The following is a 20,319-nucleotide window of genomic DNA, read 5'->3' on the forward strand; positions in this document are numbered from 1 at the left end:
CTTCCTTTTTTTGATGAAACTATCATAGCTTCCACAAGTTGGTCTAGCTGATTTTTCATCGAGTCCACATCTCCTCCCAATGCAATATGACTTTGCTCCAACGGGTCCATGATCTTTCAAGAGCTACTTCAAGTCTGATATGAGTATCGGGAAATCAACTGCAGGCTATGGACGAAGGGTGGATGAGTTTTTTTTTGTATATATTTGTATGAAAGGTGATATGCAATGCATGACGATTGCAGATGCAATGATATGTGTATGAGTTGTAGTGACATGTTCAGGATCACAGGTTCAAAGTGTTTTCAGATGGATCAGAATAATGGGTAAATGACAGGTATCTCTGATTAATGGAACCCCAGGGGTAGGCTCTACAGTTGGTAGGTTCCTAGAGTCATGGATATTTCTTGAGGACGTCACTGCCGTGACGAAGACTCGTCGGACAATAGTATCCTTAAGAAGATCTCGTCTAGGTGAGGTCTTTGTATTATCCCAACAAGGAAAACTCCATGAGGATTCTACTACACGACTCTCGAGTCCAAGGTTCTAACAAGATTCTCAGAGTCATAGATCGAGGTTGGAAATATTACTGTAAGATAGTAATACGTCCAAGGGATCTCATCTGATTGGGGCTTTCGTATTAACCTAATAAGTCCGGGGCTTTTCAGGTAAATACTACATAACCACCAGATATAATGGGTTAAAAGGTCCCTAGAATCATTGATCCAACTTGAAAATACTATCGTCGTGACGAAGACTCGTCAGACAATAATATCTCAAGAGAATCTCCTCTAGGCGGGGTCTTCGTTTCTTCCCAACAAGGAAGACTCCTTGCGGGCGCCCACTATGCAACCACCAACTTAATCTTATGGTTTTTCTCAGACTCGGGTAGAAAGTTTATCTCACAAAGTACCACTAACAGAGAGCCCCAAATAAGACATAGTCAATCAATCACAATATAATAATTATGACAGAATAATAATAGCAGAATAGAAAAATAACAGACAAACAAACAAGATTAACACACAATATAAAAACTGAACTAAATTAGGCTTCACTTTCTTGTGCTTGGAGCTTTTCCCCAGCAGAGTCGCCATCTGTCGCATCTCGAAAAATACGATTCCTCGCGATGGTCGCGGAAAATATTTATGTTCGAACAGAGTCGCCATCGAACTTTATTTATCCCAATGAAGGAATAGCAAAATATCGATAAAACCTTTAGAGAATGGAATAATGGTCGTCGCAACCATATTCGGGTTCGGGAGTGGATTACGTAAGGGAAAGGTATTAGCACCCCTTACGTCCATTGTACTCAACGGGAACCTTTTAGTTCTAATGTACATTTCGTGTGTTAATTTATGTTTGTCTGTTATCTTTGGGTTATAAAATGTTAAAAATAGAAATGGATGAGAACCTCGGAAAGGAGAAAGGGGAGGTTTTTTATTAGTGTGCTCGCGAAGATACAACAATCTCCTGCCTACGTATCCTTATGGTATAATAAGGAAATCAGAGCATTCGTAGTTCGGGGAACTACGGTTGGTTGGTGTCTTTTAATGAACAACTGTTTAGATCGCGTCCTAAAGGCTAAACGTTGGCTTGTCTACTCTCGGCGGAGGCTTAAGCACTAGTTTGTGATGCGCATTAGAAAGGATTAAATGGTGTTCTTTCTGAAAATAGTTTTGGTCACATGAGGGTGACAAATTGGATTAATATGTTGGGTGTTTTGATTGGCTGAGATGTTTTTGGTTGGATGACGATTACTCGGATAGTCGAGTAAGACAACTCGTATCCTAACAGTCGGGAAAGGGAATAGAAGACTCTAGACCACTTACTTTTTCATCCTTAATTATAGAAAGGATTTGATAATAATTAAGGTGTTTTAAATGGATGACGAATACTCGGATAATCGAGTAAGACAACTCGTATCCTAATAATCGGGAAAGGGAGTAGAAGACTCTAGACCGCTTTCTGTTCATCTGAATATTTATGAAAATAAGGTTGTATATGGTTGACATATTTTAGAATAAACGACAAGTACTCGAATGGCTGAGTAAGACAACTCATATCCAAGCATTTGAGAAGAGGAATTGAAAACTCAAGACCATCTCCTTTTTCGTACAGTTTGTTATGAAAATGATTCGATTAAGTTGGCGGAAGAACGACAATTGTTCGACTAACCGAGTAAGAGAACTCGTATTCAAACATTTGAGGAGAGAAGTTTGAAAACTCAAAGTCATCTCCTTTTTTCATTTCGCTTATTTATGAGTGTTTTGATTTTAATCGGGGTTTGGAAGTTTGTAGAGGAACGACAATTATTTGACTAACCAAGTAAGAGAACTTGTATTCAAATAATCGAGGAGAGAAATTGAAGACTCACAGTCATCTCCTTTTTCGTTTCTTATTATAAAATGATTCGATTCGTTGGTGCTTAGGTGGATGGAAGTGACGACTATTTGACTAACCGAGTAAGAGAACTCGTATTCAAATAATCGAGGAGAGGAGTTGAAAACTCAAAACCATCCCCCTTTTCATTTCCAAATGAAATGGTATTTGATTGTGATTGGGCATTTTAATTTAATTTGAATGAAAATACTCGACATTGGATCGAAGTTTTAATTTGGTGTTTATGAATGAAATGAATTTTATTTTAGTGTATTGTTCTTCTACTCGATTAGATAAAATCGAATAGGTCTCATTGTAAGAAAGCCCAAGAGTAAGCTATGTGAGGTTGATGGCGATGCTTGAAAGCAATCGACTTACAAAGGTATGGAAAATGGGCTCGACTTTGAATCGAGAAGTTTTATTTGTTTTTAAAAAATTGGTTTGAATTGATGGCATGGGAATTATTATCTTTTTGTATTTTTTAAGTCTTTATCATTTTTAGGTTCATTTTAAGATGAGATGAAGAATGTACAATGATATAGCATAAAGCAAAGTAAAGTAAATATACAAAAAGTAAATGTTAGAAGCGGAGTTTAAAAGAGTTAGATGTTAATTGCGGAAATTAAAAGTTAGAGTTAGTCGTTAAATGTTAGATGTTAATTGAAATCAAAATGAAATAATAAGAGAATTGCAATCAAATATAAAACAAATAACTAAAGTTTAAACAATTAACAAAATTATCGTTAAATTGAAACTCAAAACAATATTAAACAATAAAAAAATTCAATTCTAAACTATTATCCAAAATATTAATTCTAAAATACTAACAAAGATTAAATTCTAAAATCATTCTAAATCAAATTAAAATTCTAAAACAATTCTAAATCACATTCGAATCCTAATTAATCTACAATTATTTCTAAAAAAATCTAATTAAATTCTAAAATATTTCTAATTAACATTCTAAAACAATCAGCATGGGCCTAAAAGGGACAACCCAATCGTATGGGGGGATGGATAATGAAGTGGAATGCAGAAAATAAAAATTAATCGAATGGAAATTCTAAAGATTAAGCTCTATCTAAACATGCATTAGAATTAAGGTTAACCACATGAGAAATAATAGGTAGGTTAATTGGAAATTCTATAAGTCCTAAAACTAAGGGAGCATGCAAGATTAGCCTATTTCTAACACTAGGGGTGAAATTGTCCTTTGTCAAATTATGGATTAATTTCTATAAAAATCCTAACTAAAAACAATTATATTCTAAACTATTTCTAATTATCTCAAGATTCTAATCTAAAATTGTTTAATTCTACCTAATTAATTGCTAAAGGTCCTAATTAACCTTCTAATTACTAATCCTAAGTCCTAATTAAGAAAAACCAACAAAATTTAACAAAGAAACGGACATGGGCCTTGAGATGGTGAGGAAGGGGTGCAGGCCCGGTTTAGGGTGAAGAGAGTGGTTTGTTTGAGAATTGAGTCCAAACCAAACCCAGACCCAATGAGTATGCACTCATACTGCTGGAGCCGAAAATGCTTATGCAGAAAAGCCACAAAACCAAACCAAGATGAAAAGCGCTTATCCAAAAAATCGGAGCAAACATCGCGATTCTCATCACCGTTCAACGCAATTGTGTTCTCGGATTCACGTTAGGACAACAACAATCGCGTTTTGTTCAGAGCATGGCGTTCAACACTATAGCTCGTGGACTCGTGTTCTTGGATGGCATTCAACATCGTTCATGGAAGTTCTTCAAGGATTTAAGTCTTCAATTCATATGTTCAAAGCGGAAACCACTACTTCAATCCCTAATTGTGTCAAAATTTCCAAGAATAGGTACGATTTCCTTGTCCTTCCTTCATTTTGATCTTCTTCTTCTCCTCTGTTTATCCTCTGAGCATCGTTGAGACGAAGGAGAATATTGCAAGTGACTGGGGCGGTTGAATTGGATGGGTTGAGTTTTTCTCGTGAGTTTCTCTATGTGGTTCAAAGAGTGATTAAGGAGTAGAGGTACGAGTGCGAAGTCTTGGAGTGGCGAAGGCTAAAGAATCGGCGTCGGTTACAGGGAGGTCGAAGAAGAAAGAGGAATTTGTTGGTAGAGGAGGTTGAATGTGGTGGTTCGGTGATGGAAGATTGGAAGAGGATTGAAGGTTAACAGAGGATTGGTTAAGTTTGTTAGAGGTTGAAGAAGGTTTAGTGATGGAGGGTTGTTAGAATTCTCTTTTGAAGGAAGATTCAAGTGGAATCGTGATTGATGCGTGAGCTCCCTTTATATTGAGTTCTGTTTTTTGCAGATTTTCTTGTTAGATTCTTATGCAAGATTTCACTTGGAGTTTATGCAGGTTATTAAAAATTTGTGCGGTTTCGATGCAGCTGGCTTGGCGTTTGGAAGTGTGTTGCTGTAGCTGGTAGCAACTGTGGCTTTCGGAGCCGGTGTTGTGACTTCGTCGCAGCTTGCATTGGCCTGAGTTGTTTCAGCTTGTGCAGGTCGCCTTTTGGTTTTTGTCTTGGTGTTGCGACTGGTATGCTGTTGTTGCTCGCGTTGTAGCTTGTGGCTTGTTGCGGTTTTGAAGCAACTTTTCACCTTGACAAGCTTTCCTGGAGCGACAGATTTCTTGAGATGGGGGAGGACAAGCTTACGGTAAGTTGGAGGTAAGTCCTTGTATTTCTCTTCGATGAATTTTGTTATAGCATATTGGCTTGAACCGGTCCTTTCTTTCAGGTTTGTGATTGCTTCAGTTATCATCTCAGCGAAAGTGGGATGAGAAAGTGACTTCTTTGCTGCAACGGTTTTCTTGGGCTTGGTTTGAGCGACTGTCGACAGGGCTGAAAATGGAGGAGAGAGAATAACCGTTGATGGGAGAGAATGAGAGATATTGAGAAGATTCAAGAGAACGTGATGAAAACCAGATTGGAGATATGGTGTATGGATTTTTCATATGTAAAATGAGAGAGATTGTATGAAATGAGATAGTGGGTTTTTTGAAGAATGCTGCTATGTGATTTTCTTTGGTTTCACGTATGTGTGGAAAGATAGGTTATCTTGTTGTGAATGTTCTTTTCCGGTTTGGTTATGGCGTATGTTATATGGAGTATGTTGTTGAAGGAGGGAAAGAGTTATGGATGGGTACATGTTTTTTACATGGTGGAAAAAAGGAAGCTTGATGAATAGCGGTTTGTGTAGGTTGAGTTTCAAGAAAATCAGCTTTTTTCTTCAAAGCAAATGGAAAGTTTTCTTTTCTCTTTCTTTGAAAAAATGGAGGTCGAGAAAGAAACTTCAGTTTTGTGAGAGTAGCCTCTTTGTTGTGAGTGTGAGTATTGAGTGGAGAGAGAGCAAAGGGAAGCATGAGAGAGTGATGGAAATCTGTGTGAGAGGATGCAAGCTGGAAAAAAAAGAATCCAATGCTATTATTATTAAATCTCACATAATTACTATTATTATTAAAAGAAATAATCTTATTGCAAATTCCTAATAAATATTTTGATTTAAATAAATTCTAATTATTTTAGTTGAATAATTAACCTAACAAAAATAGCGACCGATTATAAATAGAAGCCGGATATAAATTTGCTCGAAACATTAAATCAGACACATTAAAATGATCAGTATAAAATATACTTATTGAAAAAATATAGCGTTTCTTCAAATGCTGAAATAAATTTTCACCAGTTAAAAGGCTCAAGCGGGTCAAAATGCAACCGAAACAGTCGCCGAAAAATATAACGAGTACACCAGGTTAAACTACGTGAACCGTAGATTAATAATACTGGTGTCTATAATTTTAATTTTGAAACTTTTTACCCGCTAATTCTTGCACGTTCCTGAGAATAGATTGAACCAATTTGTCTGTATTTTCAATAAATTTACCCTGACTGATATTTTAGGTACTATTTATGATGAAATGCATGTTATGTTGTACAATTGATGCAAATTGAAATAAAAATCGAATTTATGAAATTTTTAAAGTGCCCGAACAAAATTGGGATATGACAGTATGGATCACCGCTAGGGCCTCCTGGTTACCATTACTATATATAACCCTTATGACCACGAATAAGATTCTTGATAGAATCTATAAAAACTATAAAAGTGAAAATATGAAAAGGTGTAATAAACTTTGTATTTTTCAAAATGAAAGTTTATTCCATTGAAGTGATACGCTGAGACTTATATAGACTAAGAATATAACTAACTCTCATCTAGTTTAACTAATTTGTAACTAATTTTCAACTAACAACTAAGTCTCATCTAGTGTAACTAATTTTTAACTATCTTGCAGCTTATTTGTAACCAATGTTAATATCTCTAACACCCCCTCAAGTTGAATGTATTCACAACACTTCCAACTTGGGAAGAACAACACAAATATAATCAACAATCAACAAAAATACAATCAAAGTAAAAAAAAACTCCAAATCGGTAGCAATTGAAGTTCATAGCTATAAGAAGTCTTAGATAGACTCTTGGATCTCAACAATCTTCATCTTGTATCTCCACCACATTCACTCCAAAAGAAAAACAAGCAGAAACTCCATTCTTGGGAGTAGCCATCAAAAATGCCAAATAAGATAACAAAAGCCTTACCATTAATCATAAACCACAACTAAAGCTTTTAACCACTTGAAATAAGCAACAATCAAGCACTTAACCATCGAGCATAAGCCATAACTTAAGACTTAAACGTTTGAAGGAAGAAAAAATCAAATCAATAAGGCATAAAACTTGAATATCAACAGCACTGAACTTCTCAAGATACAAGAAACTAGGAAAGTGTTCCTAATAAACACCTTTTGGTTAATCTCCCTGAGGCGATTCAGGTGACATCACAAACGAATCGTATTAATCAAGACAATCTTTTCAAGTTTAAAATCAATCACAATCCATCAAATTCATTTTTATCCTTAGGGCATTCAAAAACTTTTCACAAAGGACATGTTATTTCCATTCTACCGTAATAAAAACAATGTTTAAACCTCCCACACACGAGCATACAAGCAACGTTTAACTGTTAGAACGTGAACGTTAACAATTTTCAATAAAAACAACCAACACATCCGTATTTTCTATCATGAACTACGAAGCTCTGATTTTCTCATTGCACTATAGGAATACGTAGGGACTTGATTTTGAAATCTTCACGAGCACATTAATTAATAAACTTATTTTTCCCCTTTTATAAATTGCAAGTAACCTTTAGATAGTAATACTCATTTGCGCAAAGAACAATCAAAATGGTTCTCATTGAGTACAACAGATATGAGAGGTGTGAATACCTTCCTCTTGCACAACCGACTTCCTTACCCTGTTTCTCTTCCCCTCGGGGTTTATCGATATTTTCCCTTTCCTTTTGGAATAAATAAAGTTCGGTGACGACTCTATTAGATCTTCGATGTTGCGATGTGCTCAGGTTTATTTCGGGGTGTAACACCCTAGATTTCCCCCGCGTAAATTTAAAACATTTATCAGAGTAAAAAAAATCAACATGTAATTTAGGATGCCATACTACAACATATAATCAACCTGCTCAATCGAAAAGACATGTAACACTTTACAGTTATAAAAATAGTAGTAATAACCACATGTTTGAATGTTAACTTTTATTAAATCACAGTGGAACAACAATAACAAACAATTAACTTAACATATCCAACATCAACATAACATGTCATATAAGAAATGTTAAAACATAAAGAAAGACACAGTGTTCTAATTCCCCAGTGTTACACATCAAAGCAGACACCGACACTAAAATAAAACAGAAGACTTCATCTTCCACTCACATCTGAGCTCCTACTGCGGATTATCTGCACGTTACCCGTGTTGAGGCAAAATTCAAACAGAAGAGGTGAGATATCATAATTATATAAAGGAAAACATGATAATAAGTAAGCATCAGATTATCACATGTATATCACCCATTCCACAATACAATTCCACATAATTCACACAATAGCTATCCGCACATAATAGCCACATCATAACTATCTGACATAATAACAACATAATCAACCATCCAACATAATAACAAATGCAACCAATGTACAATCCAATGAGACTCAACAACTCAACTCAACTCATGTGGTACCAATAGATGAACACTCAGGTTCACTGCTTCGATCCTCACCTCCTAGGATCAAAGTCATTTATTCGTTACCATCACCTCCGATAATGTCTAACTGATTCCATCACCTCTGAAATAAGCTACAGGCCCAATCCATACAATGGGATTTGAGACTCACCAACGACTGACCATCCGTCTAACAACATGAATGCATGCAACATATTATATATGCAATAACAACATCATGTACAATGACTCGCCTCCATAGTCAATGTACACCGACACTACTAGTCATCATGCATCAAACACATGTTATACAACTCAACAACATCAACATACAACATAACAAGCAACAACAAATGCATTTAAGGTTATGTCACACCATCACATAAACATTTCAATGGATCTCAACACTATCACACATAAAAATATTCACTTTCAGGTAATGTAACCGATTTTTAATGATAGTATACGCTCTCAACTTTCTGATGCTTCGAATGGTACTCGAATTGGACACTCAGAACAAAAGTTATAAATTTTTAAAGCTTTTAAGAAAATGCTCCCAGTTTGATCGGTTATCCTAAAACCAGTAACCGGTTACACTACATCCAGTACTGCAACCCACACTGTCAAATACACACGGTAATCGGTTACCCTAAAACTTGTAACTAATTACACCCTCATTTCCATCCCCTGCGTAGCCTCTATTACACAGGGTAACTGGTTACCCAAAAACCTGTAACTGGTTACACCCTTCAAATTTTTCTTAGAAATATGTTTTTAAAAAGTGTAACCAGTTACTCTAATTTTGGTAACCAATTACACTGTTGTAGAAATAATTTTCTGCAACTTTTCCAAAATGAAAATCATCTAAAATTCATCCTAAAACCTCATTTTTCTCCCAAATAGTTTATACCACATTTTAACACAAAAATCACTTTTCCAAATTTCAAAACTCCAACTTATTCACACTTAAAACATTCATAACTCAGTTCCGACTCTGACCTGAAACAACATCAATTCACACAACATTTACAACCAACAATCCTATCAAATTTCATGATTCTAACAACAATAATTCATCATTCACACAATTCAACAATTAACAATATCACCATGATCATGAACATAGAGAAGGAAAACACAAAACCTACATGGCATAATCCATCCATCATCATCATGTTAACCCTTAGATAATCAGAACCTCGTCCTTACCTTAGAGTTCCTAGCAATAGATTTTTTGACCTTCAACAATGGTGAATTCTCCCCTTGAGCCCTAACCTCTTCTTCTCCCTTTCTCCGCTTCTTCTCTTTTCTCCCAAATAATATGTACTCTCACTTTCTATCCCACAATCCCCTTTTCTATTTTTATTTTTATTATAATTCTTATTATTTTATTAACTAATTATTATTATCACTAATTTCTTAATAATAATAATAATAATAATCCATTCAAATTAAATAATTAAATTAAATACTAACTAAAATAGTTAATTAGTTAATTAGTTAATTAGTTTTATTATTTTATTAACTTATTACTATTATCATTAATTTCTTAATAATAATACTAATAATAATAATAATCCACTCAAATTAAATAATTAAATTAAATACTAACTAAAATAGTTAATTAATTTTATTCACCACACCACTATTTCTACACTTTTGCTCATACACTCCCCAATACCTTAATTTCTAAGGCAACTATCCCACACCAAGGGTACACAACACATCAAAATATTAATCAACACAATACAATCACAACTATCATATAATTAAAGATGGTGGTTTGAAATTTTTGGGAACTTGATCGCCCCAGATTGCCTCTAAAAGAGGTTGAGGATCAAAAAGCTCCTCATCTTCTTCCTCTTCCTTAGTGTTTTGCATCTACTGAAGTGTGTTAATACTTTTTTGCAAAGACTCATTATGTTGGGGAAAATTCTCCACAATGGTAAGAATTTGTGCCATGTCTGATGAATTAGAGACAAGATCCCTTAATGTGTGGATCCAATAATTTACCTTGACACTGTCAATCAATATAATTAGTGTAATTACTGTCAGCATTATTTGTTGCCTTATTTGCTTGTAGCATCTTAATTCTAGCCTTAATCATAGGATCATGTATCTGCCATTGTTTGCTATATATATGTACACTGTAATCACCAGTAAAAATAATAATATCATTCTTTACCTATCATTACATTTCTAACTTGGCATCAGAGCACTTAAGCCCTGAAGGCTCTTGATCCAACACAAATCATGGCATCCGCTGCAGATTCAAAGTCCAGAAATGATCTCCCATTCCCTGTGTCTGTCAAGTTGGACAGAGACAACTATCCACTATGGAAATCTTTGGTGATCTCTATAGTCAAAGGCTGCAGGCTCGATGGGCACATGCTAGGGACAAAGGAGTGTCCCGAAAAATTTATAGCCTCTACAGATTCAAGCAAGAAGTCAAATCCTGCTTTTGAAGATTGGCAGGCTCATGATTCACAACTCCTTGGATGGTTGATGAATTCAATGACTACTGAAATGGCAACACAGTTGCTGCACTGTGAAACCTCAAAACAACTTTGGGATAAAGCCCAAAGCCTAACAGGTGCACACACAAGATCTCGAGTCACTTACCTCAAATCTGAGTTTCACAGCATTAGAAAAGGAGAGATGAAGATGGAGGAGTATCTGGTCAAAATGAAGAATCTCGCTGACAAGCTGAAACTTGCAGGCAGCCCCATTTCCAACTCAGATCTAATCATTCAAACTCTGAATGGTTTAGATTCTGAATACAACCCTATGGTGGTCAAGCTATCTGATCAAACTAGTCTCACTTGGGTTGATCTTCAGGCTCAATTGCTGACCTTTGAGAGTAGACTTGATCAACTGAATAACCTCACCAACCTAACCCTTAATGCTTCAGCAAATGTTGCCAACAAAACTGATTACAGAGGCAACAAATTCAACACCAACAGCAACTGGAGAGGCTCTAACTTCAAAGGTTGGAGAGGAGGCAGAGGAAGAGGAAGAATGTCTAAGCCAACATGTCAAGTTTGCCACAAGGCCGGGCACACAGCAGTAAATTGCTATTACAGATTTGATAAGTCTTATTCAAACTCAAATTATTCAGCAGGCAGTGACAGACAAGGGGCACACAATGCCTTCCTAGCCTCACAAAGCTCTCTTCAAGATTATGATTGGTACTTTGACAGTGGTGCAAGCAATCATGTGACACACCAAACTGACAAATTCGAGGATCTGACAGAACATCATGGTAAGAACTCACTAATTGTTGGAAGTGGTGAAAAACTGAAGATTATTGCCACAGGTTCCTCAAAACTAAACTCACTTAACTTACATGATGTCTTATATGTGCCCAATATTACCAAAAATCTATTAAGTGTGTCGAAATTAACTGCTGACAATAACATTCTGGTTGAGTTTGATGCAAACTATTGCTTTGTGAAGGACAAGTTGACAGGGAAGGCAATCCTAAGAGGGACACTTAAAGATGGCTTGTATCAGCTTTCAAGGACTAAAAGGGACCCGTGTGCTTATGTATCTGTCAAGGAAAGCTGGCATAGAAGGCTTGGTCATCCAAATAATAAAGTCCTAGATAGAGTTTTGAAAAATTGTAATGTCAAACTATCACCTAGTGATCATTTTAACTTTTGTGAGGCTTGTCAATATGGCAAAATGCATCTTTTACCCTTTAAAACCTCTTCCTCTCATGCTAAAGAAATTCTTGAATTAGTTCACACTGATGTCTGGGGACCTGCACCAGTAACATCTTCTTCGGGTTTCAAATATTATGTTCACTTCCTTGATGACTTTAGTAGATTTACCTGGATCTATCCTCTGAAACAGAAATCAGACACTGCACAAGCTTTTACCCAGTTTAAAAACATGGCAGAAAATCTGTTTAACAAAAGAATTAAAACAATCCAATGTGATGGTGGTGGTGAATATAAGGTTGTGCAAAACCATGCAATAGAAGCAGGGATACAATTCAGAATGTCATGCCCTTACACATCACAACAAAATGGTAGGGCTGAGAGAAAACACAGACATATTGCTGAATTTGGCCTGACATTGCTAGCACAAGCCAAAATGCCTTACAGTATTGGTGGGAAGCTTTCTCCACGGCAGTTTATCTCATAAACAGACTGCCCTCTCTAGTCACTCAAAATGAAAGTCCTTACTCACTACTCTTTAGAAAGGAACCCGACTACAACTCCCTAAAACCCTTTGGGTGTGCTTGCTATCCCTGTCTCAAGCCCTATAATCAGCACAAACTGCAGTTCCACACAACCAGATGTGTGTTCTTGGGCTATAGTAACTCCCACAAAGGATACAAATGTATAAACTCTCATGGAAGAATCTTCACCTCAAGACATGTTGTATTCAATGAAGAACACTTTCCATTCCATGATGGGTTTCTCAATACAAGAAGTCCCTTGAAAACACTAACTGAATGTCCATCTGCCTCTTTTTCTTTACCTACTGCAGGTAGCTCACATACTAGAGAAGCAACACCTTCAGATGACAACAATCCTGATGTCGAACAAGGTAGCTCACATACTGGAGAAGCAACACCTTCAGATGACAACAATCCTGATGTCGAACAAGAACAAGTCAGTCCAACTACAAATGATTCAACAAGGAACAATCCAATTTCACATGACACTGATCCCATAGAATCAGTTGTTGAAGCTCCCCAAGACCTTGCTGAACCAAGCACAACCATCAACACTCATTGGACCAGGAGCAAGGCTGGAATTCACAAGCCAAAGCAGCCATATGTTGGGTTAGATGAAACCGGCACAGATGAGAAGGAACCAAAAAATGTCACAGAAGCACTTACAAGACCACAGTGGAAAGAAGCTATGGATAATGAGTATCGGGCACTCATGTCAAATCAAACCTGGGTTTTGGTACCATATCAAGGCCAGGAAAACATCATTGATTCTAAATGGGTCTTCAAGACCAAGTACAAAGCAAATGGGACAATTGAAAGGAGAAAGGCAAGATTAGTTGCAAAAGGATTTCAACAAACAGCTGGACTAGATTATGAAGAGACCTTTAACCCAGTTGTCAAGGCCAGTACAGTTCGAATCATACTCTCAATTGCAGTGCATCTCAATTGGGAAGTCAAACAGTTGGACATAAACAATGCATTCCTTAATGGCTACCTCAAAGAGACTGTGTTTATGCATCAACCAGAGGGATTTGTTGACTCAACTAAACCTGAACATGTCTGCAAGTTAACTAAGGCAATCTATGGATTAAAACAGGCCCCAAGAGCCTGGTTTGACAGCCTCAAAAATGCCTTACTCAGTTGGGGTTTCAAGAACACAAAAAGTGATTCCTCACTCTTCACTCTAAGAGGTACAGACCACATCACCTTTCTACTTATATATGTGGATGATATAATTGTCACAGGGAACAACACCAAATTTTTAGAATCCTTCATCAAACAACTCAATGTTGTGTTTTCCCTTAAGGACCTTGGTCCACTACACTACTTCTTAGGCATAGAAGCTCAAAGAGATGCATCTGGTATGTACTTAAAGCAATCGAAATACATAGGAGACGTCCTGAGAAAATTCAAAATGGAAAATGCTTCATCCTGTCCAACACCTATGGTAACTGGCAAGCAATTTACAGCTGAAGGGGAGAGGTTAAAAGACCCAACCGTGTTCAGACAAGCTATAGGAGCATTGCAATACTTAACAAATATAAGGCCTGGCATAGCATTCTCAGTTAACAAGCTTAGCCAATTCATGAGCTCTCCCACTATAGATCACTGGCAAGGCATCAAAAGAATATTGAGATATCTTCAAGGTACCATCCAACACTGCCTACACATCAAACCATCCACTGACTTGGACTTAACAGGCTTCTCAGATGCAGATTGGGCCACAAGTGTGGACGATAGAAAATCCATGGCAGGTCAATGTGTCTTCCTTGGTGAAACACTTGTTTCTTGGTCCTCAAGAAAGCAAAAGGTAGTCTCAAGATCTAGTACAGAATCAGAATATAGAGCACTGGCTGACCTAGCTGCTGAAATATCATGGACTCGTTCACTCCTCGATGAGCTAAAACTCCCTCTGCCAAGAAAACCAACACTGTGGTGTGATAACTTGAGTGCCAAGGCATTAGCTTCAAATCCAGTTATGCATGCTCGATCCAAACACATTGAAATTGATGTGCACTACATCAGAGACCAAGTGCTGCGAAATGAGATTGTTGTGGCCTATGTTCCATCAGCTGATCAAATTGCTGATTGCCTCACTAAAGCATTAACTCACACACGATTCAACCAACTCAAAGAAAAACTTGGGGTGACTTCCTCACCCATCAGTTTGAAGGGGGGAATTAGAGACAAGATCCCTTAATGTGTGGATCCAATAATTTACCTTGACACTGTCAATCAATATAATTAGTGTAATTACTGTCAGCATTATTTGTTGCCTTATTTGCTTGTAGCATCTTAATTCTAGCCTTAATCATAGGATCATGTATCTGTCATTGTTTGCTATATATATGTACACTGTAATCACCAGTAAAAATAATAATATCATTCTTTACCTATCATTACATTTCTAACTTGATGGAGTGTGAGGTTCACTCCTGCTAGGAGATGATCTAGACATCATGTTGCTATGGTGTAATATATTATTTTGTGAGGCCTAAGAAATTTTTACCGAGGCCCCACAGTGGGCACCAAATGTTTCTGATAAATACCTCTTGGTTAATCTCACTACGGCGAGTCATGTGAGATTACAAACAAATTGTATTTAGGGTGATATTTGTTATTTGTCCTTTCTTCACTCAGTGGGAAGTCTTTTTCTACTAATCTCCAATCCCCAAGATCATTAAGAAGTGGCTCCTCAAATTCCATGTTTAAGTGATAGTCATAACGTCCGCCACTCTCATTACTTTCATGTAACATATTTTTGATGATTTTCTGTAACTCTCATGAGACTTTCGAGCTATCCCATAACCGTTACGCGGACTCATTCATGTCGTCTACCAATGCCTCTGATAACCCTAGAGCTTAGGGTCTGACTTGTTTCATTTATGCATCTCGGTATTTGCATACTCGGTCATTCTGTCTCTTCGTACTCAACATAAATGACTAATAACTCGACTTCGGGAATTATGGGATGTACAAAAAGCATAACCATCTTATAAGAAGCCTATATGAAGTTTTAACCATCCATAAAAAAAAACTCATATGTAGTCATAACTATCCAAGAAAAAAAACTAAACATTTCCCATTACTTCAACCCACCAATACGTGAGTTGCTAAGTATTATTACACCAATTATTATGAGTAGAGCACCTGCAAGCCACTAGAGAGAAAGTGATTCATGAAAGAAGAAGATGTCAGCTAAATTAAAAGTGATGAAAGTGGTAGTGAAACTGATTACGGTAGCTTGAAGAGATGAAAAAGCTTTAAGGTTATTTACATTACAACCCTACATTGTTACATTGAACAATACCAGCAGTCCCATAAATGAATTAATTGAAAAGAAAACAAATCTTTCTCTAGACTTTTGAAGAGTGAGAAAAGAGGAATAAAGATGAAGAAAAAATATATTTCTCCATAAAATATAGTAGATTATCTCTCTTCAAGGTGTAAATCATGGCTTTTAATACCATGTTAAGATTCTTGATAAAATCTATAAAAACTAAAGAAGAAGAAAAATATGAAAATGTATAATAAACTTTATATTGATCAAAATGAAAACTTACTCCATTAAAATGATACAATAACACTTATATATAGACTAAGAGTATAACTAATTTTCACGAAGTATAACCGATTTGTAACTAACTTATCATTAATAACTAACTTTCATCTTATCTAACCAATTTGTAACTAATTTATAATTAATGTTAATATCTCTAAGAACCACTATTCTTGAACCACGGCCAAGTTAATTGAAAGGTCTAGAAAAGATATGGTCGATGTAAATTTGATCAGATCTCACAGTATATACCAATTGAGCTTGCGGTGAGTACAATAAAGTGACCCTACCTGCAACAAGAGAAATTATGATTTTTAAATTTCTGATAGGTAAATAAGTGATCTTCATACTAACGTTCGAGTTAGATACTTGTAACTTTAACTCACATTCAACTTAACTGATGCCAACCACGGAGTATTGGGTCAGTTAAATACTAAGGAACGTGCGTGGTAGCCCACATACTCAGTACGTTTTTCACCTCACCTAAATTATTTTTGATCCTCTCTATGTTTTATGAATGATGAGACAGATGGATTGTAAAAAAGTGTAGATGTATATTCAATCAACACCTATTTTAATTTCAATTTCATTATAAAAAAGTGTAGATTATTTAAAATATCATTTGTATATTTATTTTTTATCCAATAAAAGATTATATTTGTGGTCAAAATAATCATATTTAAAATTAAAAATATCAGCCTCGTGTCCTTATTTCATACTTCCCAATCATTCATTACAAGACTGCTATATAATATTACACTTACACACCTTTAACTCAATCAATGCAAACTCAATAGCATATTACAACCTATATTAGTACTAATTTATTTTAAATCATTATTTTCGTTGTAATATTTCAACTTATTAGCATTCATAGTAATCAAACACTGACACTAGCATCATCACAGTCGTCACTTGTCACACGTGATCCATATAGGTTCCTGAAACGCTCCTTTCAACTTATCCCAATCACCACCATCCTCATCATCACCCTGACTAGACGACAAAAACAACTTCCCGTGATACCATGTAGGCGTACCATTCTCATAAGCATTACACGTCAGCCTCCTCAACCCACTCCCATCCAACTTCACCACAAACAAATCCCCATACGGCTGAAACTGGTTCGGCAACCCCACCGGCTCCGCCGACACACCACCCAAATTCGCCGTAAACAACAACCACTCACCATCACCACTAAAGCAGACATGATTCAACCTTTCTCTCGCACCATCCAAAGTTTTCCCAATCTCAACTCTCCTCAAACCACTCCCATCAACATTCACCACATAAATCCCAAAAACCTCACTGTTACCAGCGTCATGCATATTCGATGAAAACGCTATCAAATCACCTTTCGGTGACCAACTCGGCATCGTATCAATCCATTCCCCTTCCGTTAACCTCCTCAACCCACCGTTAGCCTCTCCGTTAACGGCATCAACAATATACAAATTTTTAAACCCTGACCTACCAGAACGAAACACAACAAATTTCCCATCCGGTGAGCATGACGGAAACGCGTTGTTTCCAGAATCGTATTTTGTAAGAATCTTAAACGTAAACGGAATCTCTTCACGGTCGTCAGTGAGGTGAACCGGGTCGAACTCAACACGTGCGATTTGGACCGTTTTTGTAACCGACTCGAAAATTGGACCGATTGATGTGTATATAACATTCTTCTCCGTTGGACTCCACGCGTTACCGAAGCATACTCTTCCTTTTAATAAACCCCATCGTTTTGAGCCGTTGGATCTTATGATCTTAACGCCACCGTCCATGCCTGCTAGACCGTGATTGAACGCGATGAAATCACCGTCCGGAGAGAAGCTTGGAAACGCACCGTTTAATCTTAGTAACCGTATGTTATCAACCAGAGATATCACAGGGTCGAGGTGTGGGTATGTTGACTCGCCCTGAGTGCCCTTAGTTGACTCGCCTCTGAATCGGTGGTAACCGAGGTAGCGAGAATCAGGAGAGACGAATGGATTGTAGTGATGGAAGTTAGGGTTTATTGCTTCTGTTATATTTTGAAACGTTTGTGTCTCGAGATCGAAAATCTCGATGTGACGGAAATTGCTTTCTTTCCGGCGAGTTGCGACTGCGATGCAGTTACCGTTTTGCAATGCGGCGGGAGTGAAACAGTGTACACCAGGCGGCGTGATGCGAATCGGTGATGGTTGAGATCCGGTTAAGTTCGAGTCCTGTAAGTCGATTCGAAAGATGCTCCACCAACCGTCATCGGAGATTCTGTGGAAGAACAAAGTTGAATCTCCTAACCACGTCGGCCAACCACCGTGTTCGCTTACCACTACACGATTCTCCGGGACGGACTCCTCGAATACGACGATATCCGTTTGAAGCTCATAAAAATCGCCATCCCAGTTACGAGAACCGTATGAAGCAACTGCGATTAAGTTTCCGGTTAGAGAAACTGCAGGACTGTAATCAACAACACCTTGAGGTGTAAGCCTCGTGGGTGCTCCGGTGCCGTCGACGGCAGTAGAGTAAACAGCAGACCAGCTTTTGAAAAGCGCGTTTGGTTGAACGTGCGTTGAAGAGAAGTAGATTTTGCCGTTTTTAATTGTCGGCCGGTCTTGGAAGGGTGTGTTAGGAATAGAAGGGAGAAGTTCGGGTTTATTTTCGGGTCGGGAAAGATAAAAACGGGGTGAACCGGTTCTTTCAGAGACGAATACAATGGTTTCTTTCTCGTCAGTGAATTGGGCGTTGAAGTTAATTGAGATACCATCCGTGAGAAGGTTATCGATAGAATGATTGTTGAGGTGTGTGTAGAAAACATCGAAACCGTATTGGGTTCTTCCAACGGTGTTGAAAACGATGGTTCCTGATGGTGGATTCATTGTAGTAATTGAGTGGGAGTGAGAGTGAAAGATAGTGGTTGGTGAAATGGATAAGGATTTGGTGATGAGAATGTGGTGCGGGTTAAGGGTATATAAATAGGGAATTGATTCTGTATGGTTTAATGTTCACATTATTGATTCTGTATGGTTTAATGTTCACATTATGGCATGCTAATATGCTATTGTTATTTTGATTTAAGTCATACTTTGGGTCTCTAGCTTCACTATAATTATTTTTGTTTAACCATATCAATTTTCATTTTGCTATTGCCATATAGGAGCATAATTACAGTCTAATTTCTAGTGTGAATATAAAGAGGGAAGAGAATATTTTTTTAAAAAGTTGATACTATTGTTTTCCGCATATGGCCTGATGTAGAATTGTCCAAATGTTATAGTTATTTTCTTTCAGTGTGCCACACTACACAACACAAGTTACAATATTATTTATTATAATAATTTGTCATTGTATATTTATAGTAACTATAAAGTCATCTTAAAAATAAGAGGGTTAGTAAAGCCTATTTTTGAAACAATAATATTTAATAAAACTAAATTTTATAGGATATTAGTGTCAGAAAAATATCCTAATAAGCACCTTGTAATGTTACAGTTTATAATATGAGTCAATATTTAAATTTAATAAGTCTTGTGGATCAGCACTAGCTAGGAGTCTTTGATTTGAAGACGATCTATTTTTGGTCAAATTTGTACACAATCTTTGTAGGAATGAATCCTCATAGATGTGTCGTATCACCTTTTGAAGATAATGAATGAATATGGCTTATAATAGTTTATTGTAGCAACGACTAATTATATAAAATGACAAAAAATATATAGTAGTAAATCAGAAAAACTTATTCCTGATATAAACTTGTTTAGTTTGTTGTCTAATTTAATAAAGATTAATTTTGGTTGAGTCTAAAACAAAACTAAGTGAATGTATTTGATTGAAATTTTAAAAGACTGTTTTGATAGATTTTAAATAATTTTGTATGATTATATTGATTCTTTTCAGATACTTTTAAAAATATTGTTTACATTTAAGATTTTTTTCAATTTGGATTTCAAAGAATTTTTAATACGGGTTTTTAAGATTTTAAAGTATTTTATGAAAATTTTAAGATTTAAAAATATTCTATGGATTTTAATTTTCTTAAAACACTAAATATAATATATGATAAATAAATCCAAAAATCAATGCAAGTGTTAAATCTTTTAATAAAAAACTAATTATTATCTAAAAATTAATAAAGTG

At 36.4% G+C, this 20,319-nt stretch overlaps 2 protein-coding genes across 2 annotated transcripts; both read right to left on the reverse strand.

Moving 5' to 3' along the window:
* Positions 1-3,356: 3,356 nt before the first annotated feature.
* Positions 3,357-5,322, reverse strand: LOC127093939 (histone H1.1; the record flags this gene model as incomplete). Its single annotated transcript, XM_051032828.1, has 1 exon — positions 3,357-5,322. A coding segment is annotated over one exon (612 nt), but the record flags the coding sequence as incomplete, so codon positions are not given.
* Positions 5,323-16,878: 11,556 nt separating this feature from the next.
* Positions 16,879-19,260, reverse strand: LOC127098022 (uncharacterized). Its single transcript, XM_051036523.1, has one exon. The coding sequence runs from the start codon at positions 19,059-19,061 to the stop codon at positions 17,112-17,114; it is 1,950 nt and encodes a 649-aa protein (XP_050892480.1). The 5' UTR covers positions 19,062-19,260; the 3' UTR covers positions 16,879-17,111.
* Between the last annotated feature and the right edge of the window lie 1,059 nt (positions 19,261-20,319).

This window comes from Lathyrus oleraceus, chromosome 6, assembly GCF_024323335.1.
Source record: "Lathyrus oleraceus cultivar Zhongwan6 chromosome 6, CAAS_Psat_ZW6_1.0, whole genome shotgun sequence".
Classification (NCBI taxonomy): Eukaryota; Viridiplantae; Streptophyta; class Magnoliopsida; order Fabales; family Fabaceae; genus Lathyrus; species Lathyrus oleraceus.

Coding starts and splice junctions, on each gene's coding strand:
- LOC127098022 (XM_051036523.1), bottom strand. CDS start 19,061: ATGAATCCACCATCAGGAACCATCGTTTTCAACACCGTTGGAAGAACC.